This window comes from Manis pentadactyla, chromosome 14 (genome assembly GCF_030020395.1).
Source record: "Manis pentadactyla isolate mManPen7 chromosome 14, mManPen7.hap1, whole genome shotgun sequence".
NCBI lineage: Eukaryota > Metazoa > Chordata > Mammalia > Pholidota > Manidae > Manis > Manis pentadactyla.
Genome location: NC_080032.1, coordinates 12,511,365 through 12,529,740, shown reverse-complemented (window position 1 = coordinate 12,529,740; position 18,376 = coordinate 12,511,365). Strand labels below are relative to the sequence as shown.

The 18,376-nt window shown below is 47.5% G+C and overlaps 1 protein-coding gene across 2 annotated transcripts; it reads left to right on the top strand.

The window, feature by feature from the left end:
* The first annotated feature begins 5,011 nt into the window (after positions 1-5,011).
* TCHP (trichoplein keratin filament binding) lies at positions 5,012-18,376 on the top strand. 2 transcript variants are annotated; one of them, XM_036904041.2, is made up of 13 exons: positions 5,012-5,181; positions 6,461-6,654; positions 7,370-7,580; positions 8,171-8,227; positions 9,934-10,002; positions 10,700-10,873; positions 11,566-11,678; positions 11,862-11,928; positions 12,914-13,086; positions 13,942-14,023; positions 15,348-15,533; positions 16,113-16,256; positions 16,935-18,376. In XM_036904041.2, the coding sequence occupies exons 2-13, from the start codon at positions 6,461-6,463 to the stop codon at positions 16,965-16,967; spliced, it is 1,503 nt and encodes a 500-aa protein (XP_036759936.2). In that variant the 5' UTR covers positions 5,012-5,181; the 3' UTR covers positions 16,968-18,376. The 2 variants fall into 2 exon arrangements, with proteins under 2 accessions (XP_036759936.2, XP_036759937.2); XM_036904042.2 differs by lacking the exon at positions 5,012-5,181 and having other exon boundaries at positions 6,538-6,654; positions 7,305-7,580.

The following is an 18,376-nucleotide window of genomic DNA, read 5'->3' as shown; positions in this document are numbered from 1 at the left end:
CTGGCCACTCACCTGCTGTAACATGCCCCTCTCTAGGGAAAATGAGTGTCAGTCACTCTTCGGCAGCCACTTCCTGCTGTGGGGCTCTGACCCTGCCTGTGGGTCCAGCAGCTCCTCGTGGCCTTTCAGGGAGGGGAGAGGCCATGGGGTTGCCCCAGCAGTGTTTGTTTGTAAAATAAGTTTAGCTTCAGAACACTTAGCCTGATTATTTACATAAGCGCAGCAAGAACCGCAATTGATCACGCAGGCTCTCTTAAATGCACTTTGCTGAAACGTTTCATAAGGAATTTCAGATTGAACTGTCAAAGGCCTCTCCGAATGGAGGAAGCCAAGCCAGGGATTCGCCATGAGGTTTCACTGGCAGCACCTATAGATTTGGGTGAATTCCTCTCTTCTTGAGTCCCCTAGATATTCTGAATCCTGCACTTGCCAGGAAGTGACCTTCCTTCCTCACCTGGTAAGGCTGCTGGGAACCCTGTAAGCAAGGTCCCAGGCCAGTTCTTCCAAGGGGCTTTGTCGGCTCCATAAAGTCAGCCTAAGTTCCTTCAGCTATCTGACCATATGAGTCTATGCATGTCTTTCTCAAATATGACATTCCAGTCAAAGCCTTGGTAATACAAACAAAGTTTTCAATTGTGTCTGGTTACAAGGAGAATAGATTCTTACAGAACTTATGCAAATAAATAAATACACTGCCATATAATACAAAAATACTCACTGAGAGTTTCCAAATTGTGGAGGGATTAGGTAGAGAAAGATAAATGTTTCAGTTCTGCTTGTAAAGGTATAACTTACTAAAGTGCTGTAAGTTACACTAAGAGAAAAAGTTTAAAAATAAACACTTTAAAAAAAAAATCATTAACATTTTGAGAGGGAGCAGGGAAATGGGACAAGGGTCATGCCATTGTAAAATCTATTTAGCCTGTGAAAAAGGCCCATCATATTCTTTAACTTAATCTGTATTCTGTTCTTCCTCTTCTTTCACCCCTTAATCAATTAAGTACCTTTGTAAGCAGGAGGAGAGATGGACCTCTGAAGTGTAAATGAACCTATGTGAATAAAGAATGTTGAGATCCAGATCAACACGGTCACCTAAATAACCCTTTTCTTAAGATAAAATTTCAAAGGAATTATGAATCACCAGTATCATCATGCCGTAAGCCAGCCCCTACCCAAATGGCCCTATAAAGCCCCAAACCCTAAACCCTTAAGCATGCCTCCTCTCTAAGGGAGCCCACACTTCCATCTGAGTGTGTACTGTTTTATATCAAACAAACTTTTCTGTTGCATATGCCAATTGCACTTGTCTCTGAACTCTTCTCTGCAATAAAGACAAGAACTCTCCAACCTCCACCTCTGATGGTAAATGTCTCTGTCACTTTGCTACTTCATTCAGCTTTCTAAGTCTTAACACAATCCTTTTTTCTCTCCCTGTTTTATTTCAGACCCCTAGGGACATGGAAGTTCTCGGAACATAAACTCACTCCATCCAGGGCTCCAGGGCTCCACTAAATCCTGGGGTGGCAGGGATATAATTCCCATGCCATGCAGATCAAGCAGACCCTGGATGCCAGGTAACTCTGGCTTTAGGAGTTAGCAGAGGATCTGCCCTATACTGACAGGAGGTCAGTGAACTTCCTTTTCCTCCCTCTGTTCTTCCTTGCTCTCTGCTTTGGGTTTGGGGATTTATAGGGTCGTTTGGGTAGGGGTCGGCATAAGGCATGATGTATACTGGTGATTCATAATTCCTTTGAAATTTTATCTTATTCTTCCTTACCTACACTTGACCAACCTGTTCATGAATTCTTTCTCGATCAGAGTCAAGAACCCTCCCCTGCTGGGGTTGAGGTTCACCTAGTGCACAGGGAGAGACCTCCCAGATGCAGCTGCCCGGCAATAATTTGAAACAAAAATTCATAAAAATTAGAATCATCCTCCTCAGTTTATTCAGTCTTATGTAATTAATTCTTCTGCTTAAATCCAGTTTTCTACTAATTCTGGAGTAAAACAATATCTGTAAATGACAAAAGACTTAAAAATGGCAATGGTTAAATATCTGATGAGTCCATCAGAAGGCAGTTGATGAGGAAATTCAGTTACTTCTGTAACATAACAGTTCAATAATCTAAGTCTAGCATCATTCAACTGACAGTGTTTCCCAGGTAATTTTACATGTCAAATTAATAAGCCGAATTAGCTAAACAGTTCTCCTTTACTAGGAAAAAAATCCTCTGATGTGTTCCAGGGACCCTCTGGAAAATCTCAGCGTTAACTAGAGGCAAAAGGACTTTATGTAGAATTTGATTTTGGGGAGTTGTCAAAATTTTCAAAAGGTTTTAAGGCACTTGCCCAAATAGGACTATAGGTCACCATGAAACAATACCTATCCATTTAACCAAGGTGACAATAAAAGATTTTAAAGGCAAATACAGGTTACATAGTTGTTAGCAAAGCTCAGCTCTTTCAATATTAAAATTTTGTTTTTTTGAGTACTCAAAGACCTGATTCAGACAACATGAAGCACAAAAAATTATTCTGATAAAACAATTAGAAAAACCCTTCATAATCTCTTAACATTAAGAGCAGACCAATATTTCAAAAAGACATATGCACCCCTATATTTACAATAGCCAAGGGAAGCAACCTAAGTGTCCATCAGTAGATGAATGGATAAAGAAGATGTGGTACATATGCACAATGGAATAATATTCAGCCATAAGAAGAAAACAAATCCTACCATTTGCAACAACATGGATGGAGCTGGAGGGTATTATGCTCAGTGAAATAAGCCAGGCGGAGAAAGACAAGTACCAAATGATTTCACTCATCTGTGGAGCATAAGAACAAAGCAAAAATTGAAGGAACAAAACAGCAGCAGACTCACAGAACCCAAGAATGGACTAACAGTTACCAAAGGAAAAGGGACTGGGAAGAGTGGGTGGGAAGGGAGGGAGGGAGAAGGCTAATAAGAGGCATTACTATTAGCAGACATAACGTTGGATGGGGGCGATGGGGAAGGCAGTATAGCACAGAGGAGACAAGTAGTGACTCTCTAGCATCTTATTACGCTGATGGACAGTGACTAATGGGGTATGTGGTGGGGACTTCATAATGGGGGGAATCTAGTAACCACAACGTTTCTCTAATAATTGTACATTATTGATACCAAAAAAAAAATGTTCTGGAAAAAAAAAGAGCAGATCAATATTCAAGAAAACTTTTTCCTTTAACAAACAGAACAAAATTCTAGTCTTGCTGTGTACTTGGTATCAAAACTCATTCATTTCAGTCTCACATAGCATAACCACATTAAATTCCCTTTCCACAAGTGTAAGTCTGGGGAGAGGAAATCCCGGGGCAAAATACCTGTAAAAACCGAAATCAGTCAAAGGGAGAAATAAAGTTTGAAACTCGTTTATTGCTTACAAACTGCAGTCCACGGCCGTCTCTCTCCTCTGCTCCAGAAGAAGCCAGCAAGCAAGCCAGCCAGCAAGCAGCCCCCTTCCCTTAACCTCCCAGTTTCAGACACACCTTCGGTTGCCCAGGTAATTACCCACTGACATGGGAGATGAACTTCTCTCCACCCCTGAGGATATGCAAATGTACTAAAGCTAGGCGAGATATTCTGAAAATGTTACAATTTTACCGACAACAAGCCTTCTACAACCTTCTTTTTACATACAGAATTTTCTCTCCTTAAATAACCAGCTGCACTTTAGAACAAAATTATATTTTCCCTCAATAAAAGCGCATTTCCATTTCTCACACCTTATCAAAACACACATCTTAATTTTCTTGAATTCAGAGAGGTTTCCCTTATTATTTCAATTATTAGAACTTAAAATCCTTAGAAACCTTAGTTTTCAGTGAAAACTAAGAAGCAATTGTACACTGTTACACTAGCATTTTTTAGTGAATGCTAAATTTTGCATACATTTCATAATTTCTATAAACACGTGCTTCTTCATAGTAAAATCTTTCAATAAGCACAAATAAGTTTACTAACAGCCCCATACTTGTTTTTCTCTGTAATAAGGAAGCCCAAAGTGGATAAACTCATATTCAGTTATTAATGTTTCATTATTTTATCTTATTTGGAAATGATCTATTCCATTCACTGCAGACGGGGGAAAGACATGGACCTGAGAGTAAGCAGCGTTAGACTGAGTCACGGAGGAGGCTCTGGGGAGCGCCATGCGTGCGGGAAACGGATCCTTGGAAGCTGACACCACAACCTATAGGAGAAGGTGCCATGGCGTGACGCGGCTTGTGTTGCTTCGTAGTGTTACCTTGACGCACGGACATTGTCTTGAGGTTGGCAGGTGGATTGACTGCGATGGAGAAAGAATTCATGAGCAGGAGGAGCAGGTCCAAGCAAAGAGTAGTTTAATAAAGCAAAGTACACAGTCAAGGAGGAAGTGTGTGTGTGCTCCAGGGCACCTATCTTTTTAATGGAATAGTTGATACATAAACTAATACTTGTACCATATGTGAGTCATAAAAGATACTAATAGAATGAAAAGCACCCTGAATCCACCACCAATCTAAGACAATAGAAAGTTACCAATGACTTGTATCTCTGCTTATATCAGGGTTCTCTGAGCTGGTTACGCATCCGGGGAGCTTAGACAACCATTCATACCCTCCGGGACCCTGACCGGATTTGTCTAGAGTTTGGCTGGGCATCTGGAATTTTTATTTTAAAGGCATCTGGGTTTTTAAGAATCCCCATGTGATTCTCATGCGCAGCGAGGTTTGAGAACCAATTGCTTACATTCTCCCTGTCGTGTTCCCGTGATTCTCCCCCCACACCCCACACCATCTTCGCCCCAGTTAACTATCATCCTGAATTTTGTGAAGAGAGGGGATCTTTTCCTTCATCCCTCCCTTTTTGCCAGGACTAGCGATGTTTGAGATTGATCTCCCGCGCACCACGAGGGGGCACCAGAGGGTGAGAGAGAACCACAGCCTTTCTCTCCGAACTTCCGGTATCGAGCTGGTGTGTAGCTTGGCCCTCGCGGCGCGCCGTCGCCCGACCCGTTGCCCAGGCAACGAACCGGGAAACGCGGGCGTTGGTGAAGCGAAGCCCGGGAACATTGAGGCAGGACGGGCCCGGCTTGGTTGGCGCTTGCAAGAGCTCGAGTTGGGGCGTTCTTCGGAAACTCCGGAACACAGAGAAAAGTAAGTCAGGAAGTTGGGTTCGGCCGGGAGCCGCACAGCCCGGGTCCCCGGTGGCCCTGCGCTGGAGGGAGCCGCGGAGGGCGTCGGGTCCCTTTCCCATCCTCACTCTGCTGCCTATGCGCTCCGGGTCCGACGCTTTGTTCTGTAATCCCTTTTGTCACGTGTGTATGTTGAGGCTGAGTAAGGGATGCGACTTGTTCAAGGAGCAGCCCTGCTTGTTGGTGGCCGATCGGGGACCGGGATCCCGTTTCTTGACTCCGGGCGCAAAGACTTAGCCGCGGGGGGCTTTGAGGGCAAGGGGTAAAAAGTATGTCAACCCAGCCACAGCCTCAAGACAGATCATAAATTGGCAGCTGCACGCTATACTTGGTCCATAAACGCAGAATATTCCTCCAGGTCTGGAGGATGCTGGACTGAGACTTGGCGTGGACCTAGGCCTCTAAGCTTATTCAACAGACTCTACCCAAGCATGGTCGTAGCCAGGCACTGTATACATCTGCACGCAGGGGCTTCTGGCTCAGAGGAAAAGGTGCCTAGAGTGAGAGTGCTTTCAAGCGTCCAGTTGTGTTCCCAAATTGTTCTGTGACCTGGGCAAATCAATTCCTTTCTGTGGGTCACAGTTTCTCCATCTGTAAGATGAGGGGTCTGCCCTCCATGGTAATCCAGAACACTTCCACGTCTGGCACCTGGCCTATGCTCCTTCCTGGAGGCTGCCAAAGCCAGGGTATGTTGGTGTCTACAGAGCCTGCGCCCTGGTCTCACTAAGGGGAATTGATATCCCAGCTTTTATTTCCTTTACTTCATGGCTTTGTAATCTTGGGCAAGTCACCTTACCTCTTTGAACTTAAGTTTCTTCATCTGCCAAATAATGGGGTGATTATAACAATAAAAAAATCCAAATCTGTCAAGAGCTTGGCACATACACATGTTCCTTCGATTATTATCTGTTACTTTGTGCAGAGCATAGAAGTCCCCGTGTGCTTGGTGTGGTGTCGCTGGTTTCCTGTGTTTGTCGGCAGTGTCCTTGATGATGTGTGGCTCACAAACGGGTACAGTCTAGGTTTATTTAGACTGATGATTTGCAGCTCTGATGGCACAGCATTTAAAAAATGCTGATGCTTGGGGCCTACACGAACTCTTTTCATTGGTCTGAAGTGGGGCCCAGGCTCCAGAAACATGCAGCTAAGGGGTGAGGACCACTCACTGAAGAGATGAGGCCGAGCTTGTGCCGGCCCCTGCTATTGCAGCAGGCTCATTTTCCTACCATTGCTGTTCTCAGATGGCACTCCCCACGCTGCCCTCTTTGTGGTGCAGCCGGAGGCTCCTGGATCAGCAGACAGCACGACAGCGACATCGAGAGAAGGAAGCTCAGATTCGGCAGCAGTGGGTTCAGAACAGCCGCTACTTCAGGATGTCTGACATCTGCAGCGTCAAACAAGCAGAATGGAGTTCTAAGACCTCCTATCAGCGAAGGTAATTGTGTGGTGACCACAATTGGAAAGAGGTGGGTGGCCACTTGCTGGTCAGGGGACATGGACTTAAGGACCTGGGGGTTTGGGGACAGCATGGTAGTTTTTCCAACTGGCAGTTGAAAAAAGATTATCAGTGAAGTAATATATGTATTGAAAAGGATGGAATGATAAGAAATGTATGGAGAATTGGGAAGTCTCCTTGTGACATCCCCAGAGAGAACCATAATTAACAGTCTTATGCATATCCTCCCATACTTTTTTCTATTTGTGTTGTGTATGAATACACATACATACATTTTTATAGAAATACATGGAAGTTAAAAGCATGGGCTTTGGAGTGAGATAGATCTGGATGGAAATCCTGACTGTTACTTATTGTACAAATTAGCCTCAGTTTCCTCATCGGTCAAGTGGGGCTAAAACAGAACCTATTTCATAGGGTTTATGTGATGATTACTAGAACCAGCCATACATAGAGTACCCGGTAATTACTCACATAGTATTAGCTAGCACTATTATCATATATAAGCCTATTATATATTTTCTTACTGCTAAAACAAGGGTTCTGTGACCTGCTCTTTGCACTTTGGCTGGAGGACACCTTCCCATGTCACCACACCATGTCTGCCTCAGCCTCTTTTATCCATACAGCAGAGCAAAGCATGCCATGTGTGGCTATAGCACAACTGATTTATGGAGGGCTCCTTCTCACCCAGCATGCATGCCTATCAGCGTGAGAAGATGAAGGAGGAGCATAGGAAGCGTCTGGAGGCCAGACGGGAGAGGCTCCAGCAGCTTCTGCTGGAGGAGCAGGACCTGCTGGCCAGAGAACTGGAGGAGCTGAGGCTGAGCATGGACTTGCGGGAAAGAAGAATCCGGGAGCAGCATGGAAATTTGAAGTCGGCCCAAGAAGAGCAAAGGAAGCTGGTAATGTCTCCTGGCCCTCTAGGTGGCTGTGGAGCAGGAGCATGCCCAGCCTGTCAGTGATCCGCATGTGGGGTCACCCCTGGGCACTCTGGTCTGACTGGATGGCAGTTAACTCCAGAGCCAGCCGGGAAGAGTGATGACGTTCTTCTCATGTGTTTTGCACAAGTCACTTCTATTCTCTTTGGCCCCTTGAACCATTACATCTGGGTCCTTTTTCTTTCTTCCAGTTTTGTGGTCCCACAAAGTCTGGACTGGTATATTTTATCTCCCAAAGTAGTTGGGTGGAATGGTGAGCCCGAATCTGTGTTTTTAAGTTCTGCTGTATATTTTGAACCATCCGTAGCATCAGATTTTGGCTCCCTTTCCTCACTGTTCTAAGAGTCCCTTGTCAGGGCTATCCGGTTCCACTCAGGCGTCTGCCTCCCAGAGCTGTGGTGCAGGATGGGCAGGAGGTTTGCAGGCTGGCTGCAGTGCCAGTGTGCCACCGAGGAGCTATCAGCCTGAGCTGACTTCCCAAGCTGTGGGCTATCGGAAATGTGAATGGACTTGAAAAGTGACCTCAGGCTTCCCTCTTTGTGTTTTCTTGACAGATTGCTGAACAACTTCTGTATGAACACTGGAAGAAGAACAACCCCAAACTTCGAGAGGTGAAAACCAAGGAGATCCTTCCTCTGTTTTGCCAAAGCAGATAGAATAATGTTTCCCATTTTGTTTTTAAGCTCGCATCTTGTGCTGTGGTGAAACAGAGAATACTCTAGTCACCTAAATACACCACGCTGAAGATTTGGTTCCTTCGATCGCTTAGCTAACATTTACTGAACATTTGCTGCAAGCCCACCACTTCGGGCGTGGAGATTAGATGTGGGCCCCACTCTTAAGGAGCTTATGGTCAGTGCAGGAGACAGTGGGCAGCTCTCTACAGTGTGGACTTCAGGGTTCTGGGCAGGTCCAGGAAGATGGGTATCAGGGCAGTGCCCCCCCGAGTCAGGGGTTGGGGAAGTATCCTAGAGGAGTTTCTAAGGTGGAGGAGTTTGGTAGAATATGGGTGTGAACTTGACAGTGCAGAGTTGAGGAAAGGACATTCTAGATTGAGGCTACCATGCAAGAACCAGGCCTGAGTCATGAGAGCAGAGAGAGTCTAGGAAGCTCCACGTGGCTGAGAGGTAGATGGCTGAGAGGTGGATGTCAGATAGCTGAGGCTGCTGAGGCAGATGGGACCAGGCTTGGGACGGCCTGCCTCTGGAAGCACTGGTCAGTGCTTGGATGTTTTCTAAGCAGGGGTGCAGGGGATCCCAGCTGTATTCTGGGAGCAGTTGCTCCGGCAGCAATGTCGAGGTGGGTGGGAAGGGTTGATGCCAGTTGAGGGGCTGCTGTGTCAGCCCAGGTGAGGGAAGGTGAAGGCCAGACCTGGGTGCCAAGAGAAAGGACAAATTTGCAAGGCCTGCAGGCAAGGAAGGGTGCATCGTGGCCTGGCGGGTACCGTCCAGCAGAGATCGGCTTGGGGAGAACAATCCCATGACTGACATCAAATTATTTCAGAACTTTGTGTTCAGTTTGGGTGGTGGTCAGTTATGTAATTACTTAGGTACCAGTCACTAAGTTAATGGAGCACCTCGGCGCTCTGGAGTCTTGTGCAGATGCTCTAGACCACAGCAGTACTCCTCGCCCTGCCCAGCTGTAGGTTCAGGGGTGTCCTCCAAAATCACTTACTCAGAAATGTTTATTCAAAACATTCAAGGTAGTTGCAAATGTTTACCTTTGTAAGTTTAGAAGGAAATTTAAAACTTTTATAAACGATTTCCTGAACAAAAGCTTTTGGACAATTTTGTAGTTCGTTTTCTGATCCAAAAGATTCCCTAAACCCAAATCTTTTCTTAACCCCAAGTTTGTTGTATATATTGATACAGGGAGTACATGTGTTTACAACTACTGCTTTGCAGAAGCTGTGGGGAGCCAGGCAAAGGGTTGTGTCTGCTTACCTAGCTCCTGCTGTCCTGGGGCCTGGTGTGCTTTGGACTAACCGGGGATGGCCTTTGAGAAAGTATTTCCATTTCAGTGTCTGCTGACCTGTTCCTGCTTGACACCAAGGGTATTGGGAGAAAAGTTTCTGTTACTCTGTTTCAACTCTTAAGCTTGGTTTAGAACTGCCTGGTCTTTTGTTTGGTTTTCTAATTGATATGCATTCAGATTATATGTTGGGGTCACCTGTGCTCCTTTGCAAGATACCTGGGCCACTCTGAGTCCTCACAGAGGGAAGCCTGGTCAGGCTCTGGTGCAGGGCACTGTGCCCTGCAGTGAATTTCTGTCAGATGAACCAGTGAGGAAATTAATATTCTCCCCCTTTCATCCTCAGATTGAATTGGACCTTCACAAGAAGCACGTGATAAACTCTTGGGAAACTCAGAAAGAAGAAAAAAAACAGGTGTGGTACATGACTCTGGAAATAGTCCCACATGCTATGGTGGGAGTCCTGTGTTTCCATGTTTTTGATTTTTCTTGTTTTCAGTGTTAAGGACCCCCAGGCCAGGAACAGACTTTTTCTCAAGTTACTTAACACATGTTAAAACTGAAGGTTTGCTGCGCTTACACATTCTAGAATCGTATGTGATCCTTCCCAGGGGCAGAATAAGACCAGGTGACCAGGCGTGGTCGATGGTAGGTGGAACGTGCATCTGAAAGGTCATTTTTGTTGCTGGCAAGCTCTTGATGTAATTTGCATCATAAACTCAACCTTGGCTTACAGCAGCCCCCCTGGGATAAAAATCCACTCCTCCAAGAACTTTTACCTCCACATCTTTACTTCTGGTTTATTTTGGAAAGTATCTTGCTGACTATGGAAGGGGAAGGAACCCTGACATTCTTGAGCCCCTGCTGTGCCAGGCATTGTGCTGAGTCGCTCCTCACCTCTGAGGGAGGTGTCACTCCAGCAGTTCCCACAGCGCAGCAGCCCAGCAGGACACACCCTCATCCCGGGCACAGCTGCTGAGGGGCACCACTGCACTGCTCTGGTGCAGACACGGACTAGGGAACCAGGCCCTGTGGCCTAAGGCATAGAGGCAGGAGCGGGGTTTTTGCTGGCTGTGAAGGATGCTGATCTGCGTTCATTTGGCCCCACGTAGCAAGAAGCCACTGAAGGGGAAGAGAAAAAACGGTATGAAAACGAATACGAAATAGCCCGGAGGGAAGCTCTGGAACGGATGAAAGCCGAAGAGGTGAGGAGGAAACTGGCAGACAGGCTCCAGGCTGAGGCACTGCTCCAGCAGATGGAGGAGCTGAAGCTGAAGGAGGTGGAGGTGAGGGCAAGCACAGGCCACTGTGGCCTCCTCTTGCAGCTACTTGTTCTGAAACAAGCATTTAAAACCTGCACGAAGACAGGTCATGTTGGCGGAGGGAGGCTAAGGAGTGCAGCAGCACTGGGTTCTCCCTTGTGCGGTCTCTCCATACTCCTGGGTGTGTGCTCGGATTCTAGAACATGAACACTGAGGAGACAGTACCTGTTCTCTCAGGTGTGCTCAAGGTCGGCTGTGTCAGAGTCTTTTTAGAACTTGCATTTTCCAGTGCTCTGAGTAGGTCTGACTTAGTCTGATGTTCTGGACCATAGCTCTCCCCAGCAAACTGGTTTGAGATCTTAAGGCACAAAACGTGAGGGACTTTGGTTCAGGAGGCTGCTTTGAAAATGCTGTGTGGTGTTGGTGAGAGGCCTGGATCTTCCCGCTGAGTTGGAGGCCCTTCCCCAGGCCTGAATGATTGAACATCTAGAGCCGCAGTGCCCCTGCTGCCTCTAGGCGCTGAGCACCGGGCTGCGTGCTAGACAGACAGCCGTGAGCAGGGCCACAGTCCTGGCCCTCGGGCAGCAGCAGCACTGGGTGGAGAGATAGAGGTTAAGTCACTGCTGCACAATGTCTGCTGAAAATGGAGATGAGGAATGAAGGGAGGACGCCGACTGTCATGCCCTCAACTGGGTTTACTGTCTCTGTGACCACAGTCCGCCAGACTGAAGGAGGAGCAGGAGAACCTGCTGAAGCAGCAGTGGGAGCTGGAGAGGCTGGAGGAAGAGAGGAAGCGGATGGCGGCCTTCCGGCAGAAGGCTGAGCTGGGGTGGGTGTGAGAAGGCCCCCCACCCCCGCGCCTGCCCGGCCCAGGCAGGCCGTCTCTCGCCGTCTCAGCCTTGCACTGGGACGCCTGATGCCAGAAAGGATACAACCTGTAGTAAGTCACTGTCTAACCTCTATAAAACTCTTTATAAGCCACCGAAAGAACCCATATTTTGCTCATTTTTAGACGCTTTCTGAGACATCAATATAATGCGCAACTCAACAGACGGACACAGCAGATCCAAGAGGAGCTGGTAAGTCTGAAGACACAGCTTCGCGTTTCTTTCTCTCTTTGGAAGAAACTTTGCCACACTCACTAAGGAGTGCACTTGAGTAAGAGTGAAAACACCAAGGGAGATCCCGCAGGACCAGCCCCTGCAGTCCCTGCAGTCCCTGCGCCTCCCCAGAGGGGTCTGTTTGGTGTGTGTCCTTCTAGGTATATTGTGTACGCACACATTCCTCATGTATTTGAAGCGGCCTTCCTCGGCATAGTTACCCAACAGTAAGCCTCACACTCTAAGGTCAGCACACTTGGAGGGAGCTTCTTCCTTTTGGCTGGCTGCTCAGTCTCGTCAGGTATTTTGATGGGCTCCCTCACTGAGATCGGGACAAGGCAAGCGAGGAGAAGCCCATTTCCCTCCCATCCCTGCCTGCTGCAGTCAGGGAGGTCCTCGGGAGGCAGAGCCACTGCTTTTGCTGTCTCACAGCCTCCCCCCCCCGTACATCTTCCCCAGGGCAGGCTCGCCAGAGTGCCTTCGTGCTTGCCTGGCGCCCACTGTGGAGACGCACAGGATGGCTAACTCCCTAACAGTGTGTCAGCTTGTTTCTGGTTCTTCCCTCTTACATAACAGCTACAGGAAGCGTTCTGTGCATGTATCTTTCTGCATTTGTGTCTCTGTGGTCTGTGTTCTTAGAAGTGGAACTGCTGCTAAATTGTGTTCTAAAAAGCTATGCTACCAGGTGTGTCTGAGGGAAGGGATATGTGTGTTATGGCAGAGGGGCCTCTGCTTGTAGGCAGACAAGCTCCTGGGCCTCTGCAGTGTTCTTTTAAACCATCCCTAAGAGTTTACATGACCCTTCTGGAATCATCCCAGCGTCTTCCCATCTCTATCTCGGGAACATTGAGAAGCATGATGAGTGTCTGCTTCCAGTGCCGAGTGCAGAGAGGAGGGGCTGGCAGGTGGGAGGCCGTGGGCGGCAGGGCTCTGCAAGTGCCCGCTGTGCCTCGTCCTCCCTTAGGAGGCGGACAAGCGCATCCTGCAGGCGCTGCTCAAGGCGGAGGAGGAGAACCAGCGCACACACTTGGCCAGGCGGGAGCAGGCCCTGGCTGATGTGGAGTGGATGCAGCAGGTCGTGGAGGAGCAGCTGCAGCTGGAGAGGGCGCGGGAGGCGGAGCTGCAGATGCTGTGGAGGTAAGAGGCAGCAGCGTCCGGGCGGGGCCCTCCTGGCCTGACTCCGGCCCCTTGGATGCCCGCAGGTCGCAGTGAGGGTTATTCGAGTTACTGAAGGATCTGTCCTTGTTGATCTGTCCGTTGCTCATGAGGAGCACAGCTTTGTTAATGGACTTGGCTTGTGGGGCTGTTTCCCTTAGGTTATTGAAGTTGGAAGTCATTAGGGTGTAGAGTAAGGATCTGTTCCTCTAAAATTTTAGAAATTCGAAAATTATAAATTATAAATCATGGATGTGATAGATGCTTATCAGTGAGTGTGGATCCTAAAAATTTATCTGGCAGATTAAAATAATTGAATCACAGGTAACATTTTTTGAGCCTCCCTTATTGTGTGCCAGACACTGTGCAAATTACTTTTACTGTCTTCATCTTCTTTAGTCCTGACATCCAGCCAACCGGCAGGTACCTGGGTTGCGGAGACTCAAGGAGGTCTCTTGCCCAGGCCCCAGGGCGAGCTCGCAGTGACCCCAGGAGCAGGGTGACAGCAGCTCAGGCCCTGGCAGGGCTGCCCTCCCTCCTGCTCCTGAAGGGTTCACTCACCTCAGTGTTAAAGGGTCTGGGTGCAAGTGTCATCACAGGTGCTTTTTGCCGGAGATGGGGCATAAGGTAAGTTACTGCAGGAATAAATTCCTTACTATAGGGATGCACTCTGTGAGGTTGTCCTTGATTGTAATCGGGCACAGTTTGTGTGGTGCATAAGTTTACTGGAAGGCTGGCCCCACAGAAGGCGTTTGCTGCCCTCAGGGCTTTAGTTCTCTTCTGGCATCCGACAGTGGTGGGAAGGAGCCTGCTGTCATCCGCTTTGTGTTTCCCTAGGGAGGAGGCCAAGGAAATGTGGGAAAAGAGAGAGGCCGAGTGGGCCCGGGAGAGGAGCGCACGGGACCGACTGATGAGCGAGGTAATCCCAGCTGGTCCCCAGGCAGGCGTCCAGGAGTTAGTGACCACATGCCCTGCCAGTGTTCTGGGGAGAGAGTCCTCTCTGCTTATTTTAAATGGGCTTTCATTATCATTATAAAAATAATACAAGCTTATTAGAAGAGACTCAGAAGTACAGAAAAGTAAAAGCAAAGTCCCCCAGATCCTCCTCATCTACAGAGCCCCTATTACTCTGTTTCCTTCTACTACTTTGAGGCTTCTATGCCTAACGTTTTTCTACATATTTCTCATTATACTGTGCTGTTTGATCCCAAGCATTCTAACGTGCTTTGTAAATACCATCTTGATGGCTACATGATATATCATCACATTGGGTATACTACAGTTCTGTTTTTTGATTACCCTCTGTGGGTATTTTAATTTTTTTCTAGTTTTGAGGCTTTGGGAGAGGTAATTGCAGTCAATGTCTTGGTGCATGAGGCTTTTCCATATTTAGCAAATTTTTCCTTGGGATGCATAGCCAGAAGTGGGTGAAAAAACATAACCTTTTCCTTTGTCATTATTTAAGTAATGCATGTATGACACACCCCAGCTAAAAGCAAGTCTTTGGGGAAAAAGGTGTTCATTATCCATGTATGGAAAGTTGTCTTAACGTGGTTTAAAGTGGAAGTTTTATTTTGTGCATATCATTGTGCTACATTGTGGAATCTCTGGGAAATTGGGTCCCAGTGGTGTTTTCACTTTTGTACATACCAGATATTTCCCAGCATCTTTTGATTTTCCCCATTAAAAATGTTCCTCCTAGTTGTGACCAGGAAGCCATAACTGTTGAGTTTAGCAGGTGGTTTCCCTCTGTTCCTGGTTCCTAAGTCCTGACCATGGTCTGGTTGTGGTCCTGCTGTGCCCAGGTCTCAAACACAGCAGGCTTCTGCTGCTCCGAGCAGTAAATGTAAATCCAGAAGGTTGAGGGGATGACCCAGACTCTGCTTTTGGTCACCTGCGTGGCTGTGGTTCCTTTCTTTTTCTGATGGGGAGTGGGGTTCACCGTGTTGCTGAGTTTCCGTACCCTGGAGAGTGAGCCCCACCCCGTCTCCTTTGATCTCTTTGGTGCTCGGCTGTCTCTCCATCACACACAGTCTGTGCATGTGAGGGGATGGGCGGGAAGTGTGCCCGATGTTCAGAGCCATCCTGATGTCTGGGCTTGCCTTCATCTGGCTTAGTTAGGCCTGAGGCTGGGATTAGGCTGCATCTTGGTGTAGCTGCAGCTGCAGCCAGTCCATGGCTTGTGCAACAGGTTATCTGTTAGTCAAACTAGAATCATCCCTGCTCCTTTCTGCTGAGGATAGGTCCTGATGGGGAGACAACAACAAATACAAGAGAAGATTGAACAAAACCGGCAGGCTCAAGAAGAATCCCTAAGACACAGGGAGCAACTTATTCAAAATCTTAAGGAGGCAAGAGAGTCAGCTCGACGTGAGAAAGAGGAGAGTGAAGAACTGAAATCAGCCAGGAAACAGGAGCTGGAGGCCCAGGTGGGGCTCTGTCCTGGGCTGGGAGGCGGCCTCAGCTGGGGGGTGAGAGCTGCAGGCAGCAGGCCCTGCCATGGCTCCCACGTCACGGCACAGGATTCAGAGACTCTGACTTACTTCCACAGCCAGGTGCTGGTACTTTGTCCAAGAGGCCCACGTTTGAGAGCTCAGTGCACCCCTCTTTATTTCCAGCTGAAACCCTCCCTGTCCTAATGGTAGTTCAGGCCCACTCAGGTCCTGGGAGCACAGCTGGCATTACTGTCCATCATCTCCTTTTCCTGTCTGCAGCCACAAGCATTCGGCTCACTGGGCCACAATTCTCTATTACTCAATTAAGTACCTAATAGGTAACAGGATAATCTTGCAAACACGAGGCCACATCCAGAGGGTTTTTTACAAGTACATAGCAGCACACACACCAGCTTTCCAACCCCATAAATGCCCTGCCCCCTTCTTGGCATTTGCTGTCACCACTATGTAGTTCTGATTGTCAGCTCGGGTAGATCCACAGGCTTTCCCTCCAATCAGAGGCAGGCTCTGCCCTGTAGACCGTGTTTGGGTGACTTGGTGCTTGGTGGGCAGGTTGCAGAGCGCCAGCTGCAGGCGTGGGAAGCCGACCAGCAGCAGGAGGAGGAAGAGGAGGAGGCAAGGCAGGCGGAGCAGCTCACAGATGCCTTGCTGCAGCAGGAGGCGAAGAGGATGGCTGAGCGGGGCTACCGACCCCAGGTGAGGAGCCTGCAGGGGATGGGCCTGGGCCCTGCTCCCCCAGGTCTGTGTGAAGCCTTTGCTCAGCCCTGCTTCCCAACCAAGCTTGGATTCTTCCTTGCATTTCTCCCTTTCTTGACTAGTAGGTGACCTTGACACAGAGTCTGTTTCGGTCCTTGGTTGGGCCTTGACTACCTCTTGAGGTGATTTTGCTCTGGCTCCTGCTGCTGCAGCCCAAGGACTGAGGTCCTGACTGCTAAGCTGTGACACAGCCTGGTGGCCCTGGTCGGGCTAAAGCGCAATCCAAGAAGAGCTTTGGCACAGCTGGGGGGAGGTGAAGGCACAGTGGTGCTTATTGCTGACTGTCCAGGCAGCGGAACCGGGTAAACAGTGGCTGTTTCTCTTCCTCTCCTCCTCCTGGCACCTCTGGTTGCCCCCTCCCCATTGTCTGATCCTCTCCTTGGAGCTCTCGAGGTGTACAAACAGCATTTGCTAAACTTGACCATGGATCAGTGAGTGTCTCCAGATCGGGTTCACAGAGCACACTTTTACTTAAAGAAAAGTCAGAGTGCCTCATTTATGGCTTAGGGTCAAAGATTCTTCTGCTGTAAATGAAAAGTGCCTTTAGCTCTTAATTAAATGGGGTTAATTCCCAATCCTCCAGACTGCTGATCTGATCAGTCTTGTTTCTTTTCTCAGCCTTATGGACATCCCAGAATTGCTTGGAACTGACTTCCCTGGGACTATAAGCACAGACAGCAAGATGCTGAGGTCTTCGCTATGCAGTTGCCAGACAGTTCTACAATGTTCTTTTCTAGTGTTCGCGTCACTGTGAAATAGTTCATCGAGTCTGTTCAGGACCATGATTCAACGGAGCGAGGGGCCGGCCATACTTTACGGCGCTGTGGCTTTGCAGCATCCAGCAGGAGGCCCTATCCTGCCTTTCTCATCCAAGAAAGGGGTTTTTACAGTCACACGTTGACAGTGCTGTCACAGTCTTGTAATATATCTAAAAATAATGTAAGAGTCTAAATCAGTGCTAGGAGCTACAAGTTGTGTCCATGATAGGATATCTGTTTTCCTGTTGTCTTACCCTAACTGTCAACCTCTGGTGAAGACTCCAGCTGGAGATAGGAGGGAAATTTTTCCATTTTTAAAATGCCATTGTAGAGATTAATCTAGAACTATGGTACATTGATGTACAGTGGGAAGACACATTTTTGGCTGATCTTTTGGATCTGATCTTGTTTCTTCAGGTTCAGGTTAAATTTAAATTTAAATTTAACTCTTCTGTTGAAAACAAACTCAAGTCTTGGTTCAGCTTATTTCAGGGTTTATTAATTATGGTCCCAAAAGGACCGCAGCTTGTTTTCTGGATGGAAAGAACTGTGATCCTTAAGACAATCTGCTGTGGTCCATGGATGCTTTCTGGAAGCATGGTGAGAAATGTGTCTTTCCTCTTTTAAGAGGCATTTCAGTAGACTTTCCGGTAGAGCACTGTGTGGTAAGGGAGTGATCCCAACATATGTTACTGAGCCTCAAAAGGTCACCTGGTTGGCTGACTTTTTGACATGGCACTTTGGACTGCTAGTGTCTCAGGAAGGCCTCAGCTACCTGCAGCCTTCTGGGATTTATGTGCCAGAGGAAGGGCCACTGAACCTGAAGAAACTAGATCAGCCTCAACCACAGATCAGCCAAAAACTTCTCTTCCCAGTGTTATATTAATGTGACGTAGTCCTAGATTAATCTCTACAAAGAGCTGCAAGCCCCTTACAGCAATAATAATATTTTATGACTTGTATTTTTTTCATATTCTTCCTGTGAGGTTTCAGTTTTTATTATATTGTGTTCCAGATTGGGTATCTCGGTAAATTACAGCTAATTACAGGACTGTGTTCCAGGTTATTAAAAACCAGAGTTTATTAAAAAAATCTTGAGTCTAAGGGCTGCAATGCCTTTCACTTCCATTGTGCTATAAAAAAGAAATTGAGCAGCAAACTGTATCCTTAATCTGTTTTTCATTTTCTTGTCTTGAATTTCTTGGCCATGCTTTCCTGAGCTTCCATTTCATTATGCATGCTCATATTTACTTTCCCTGTTTCAGATGTTCATCAATTGTGAAATAAAGTTCTGGTCTGATG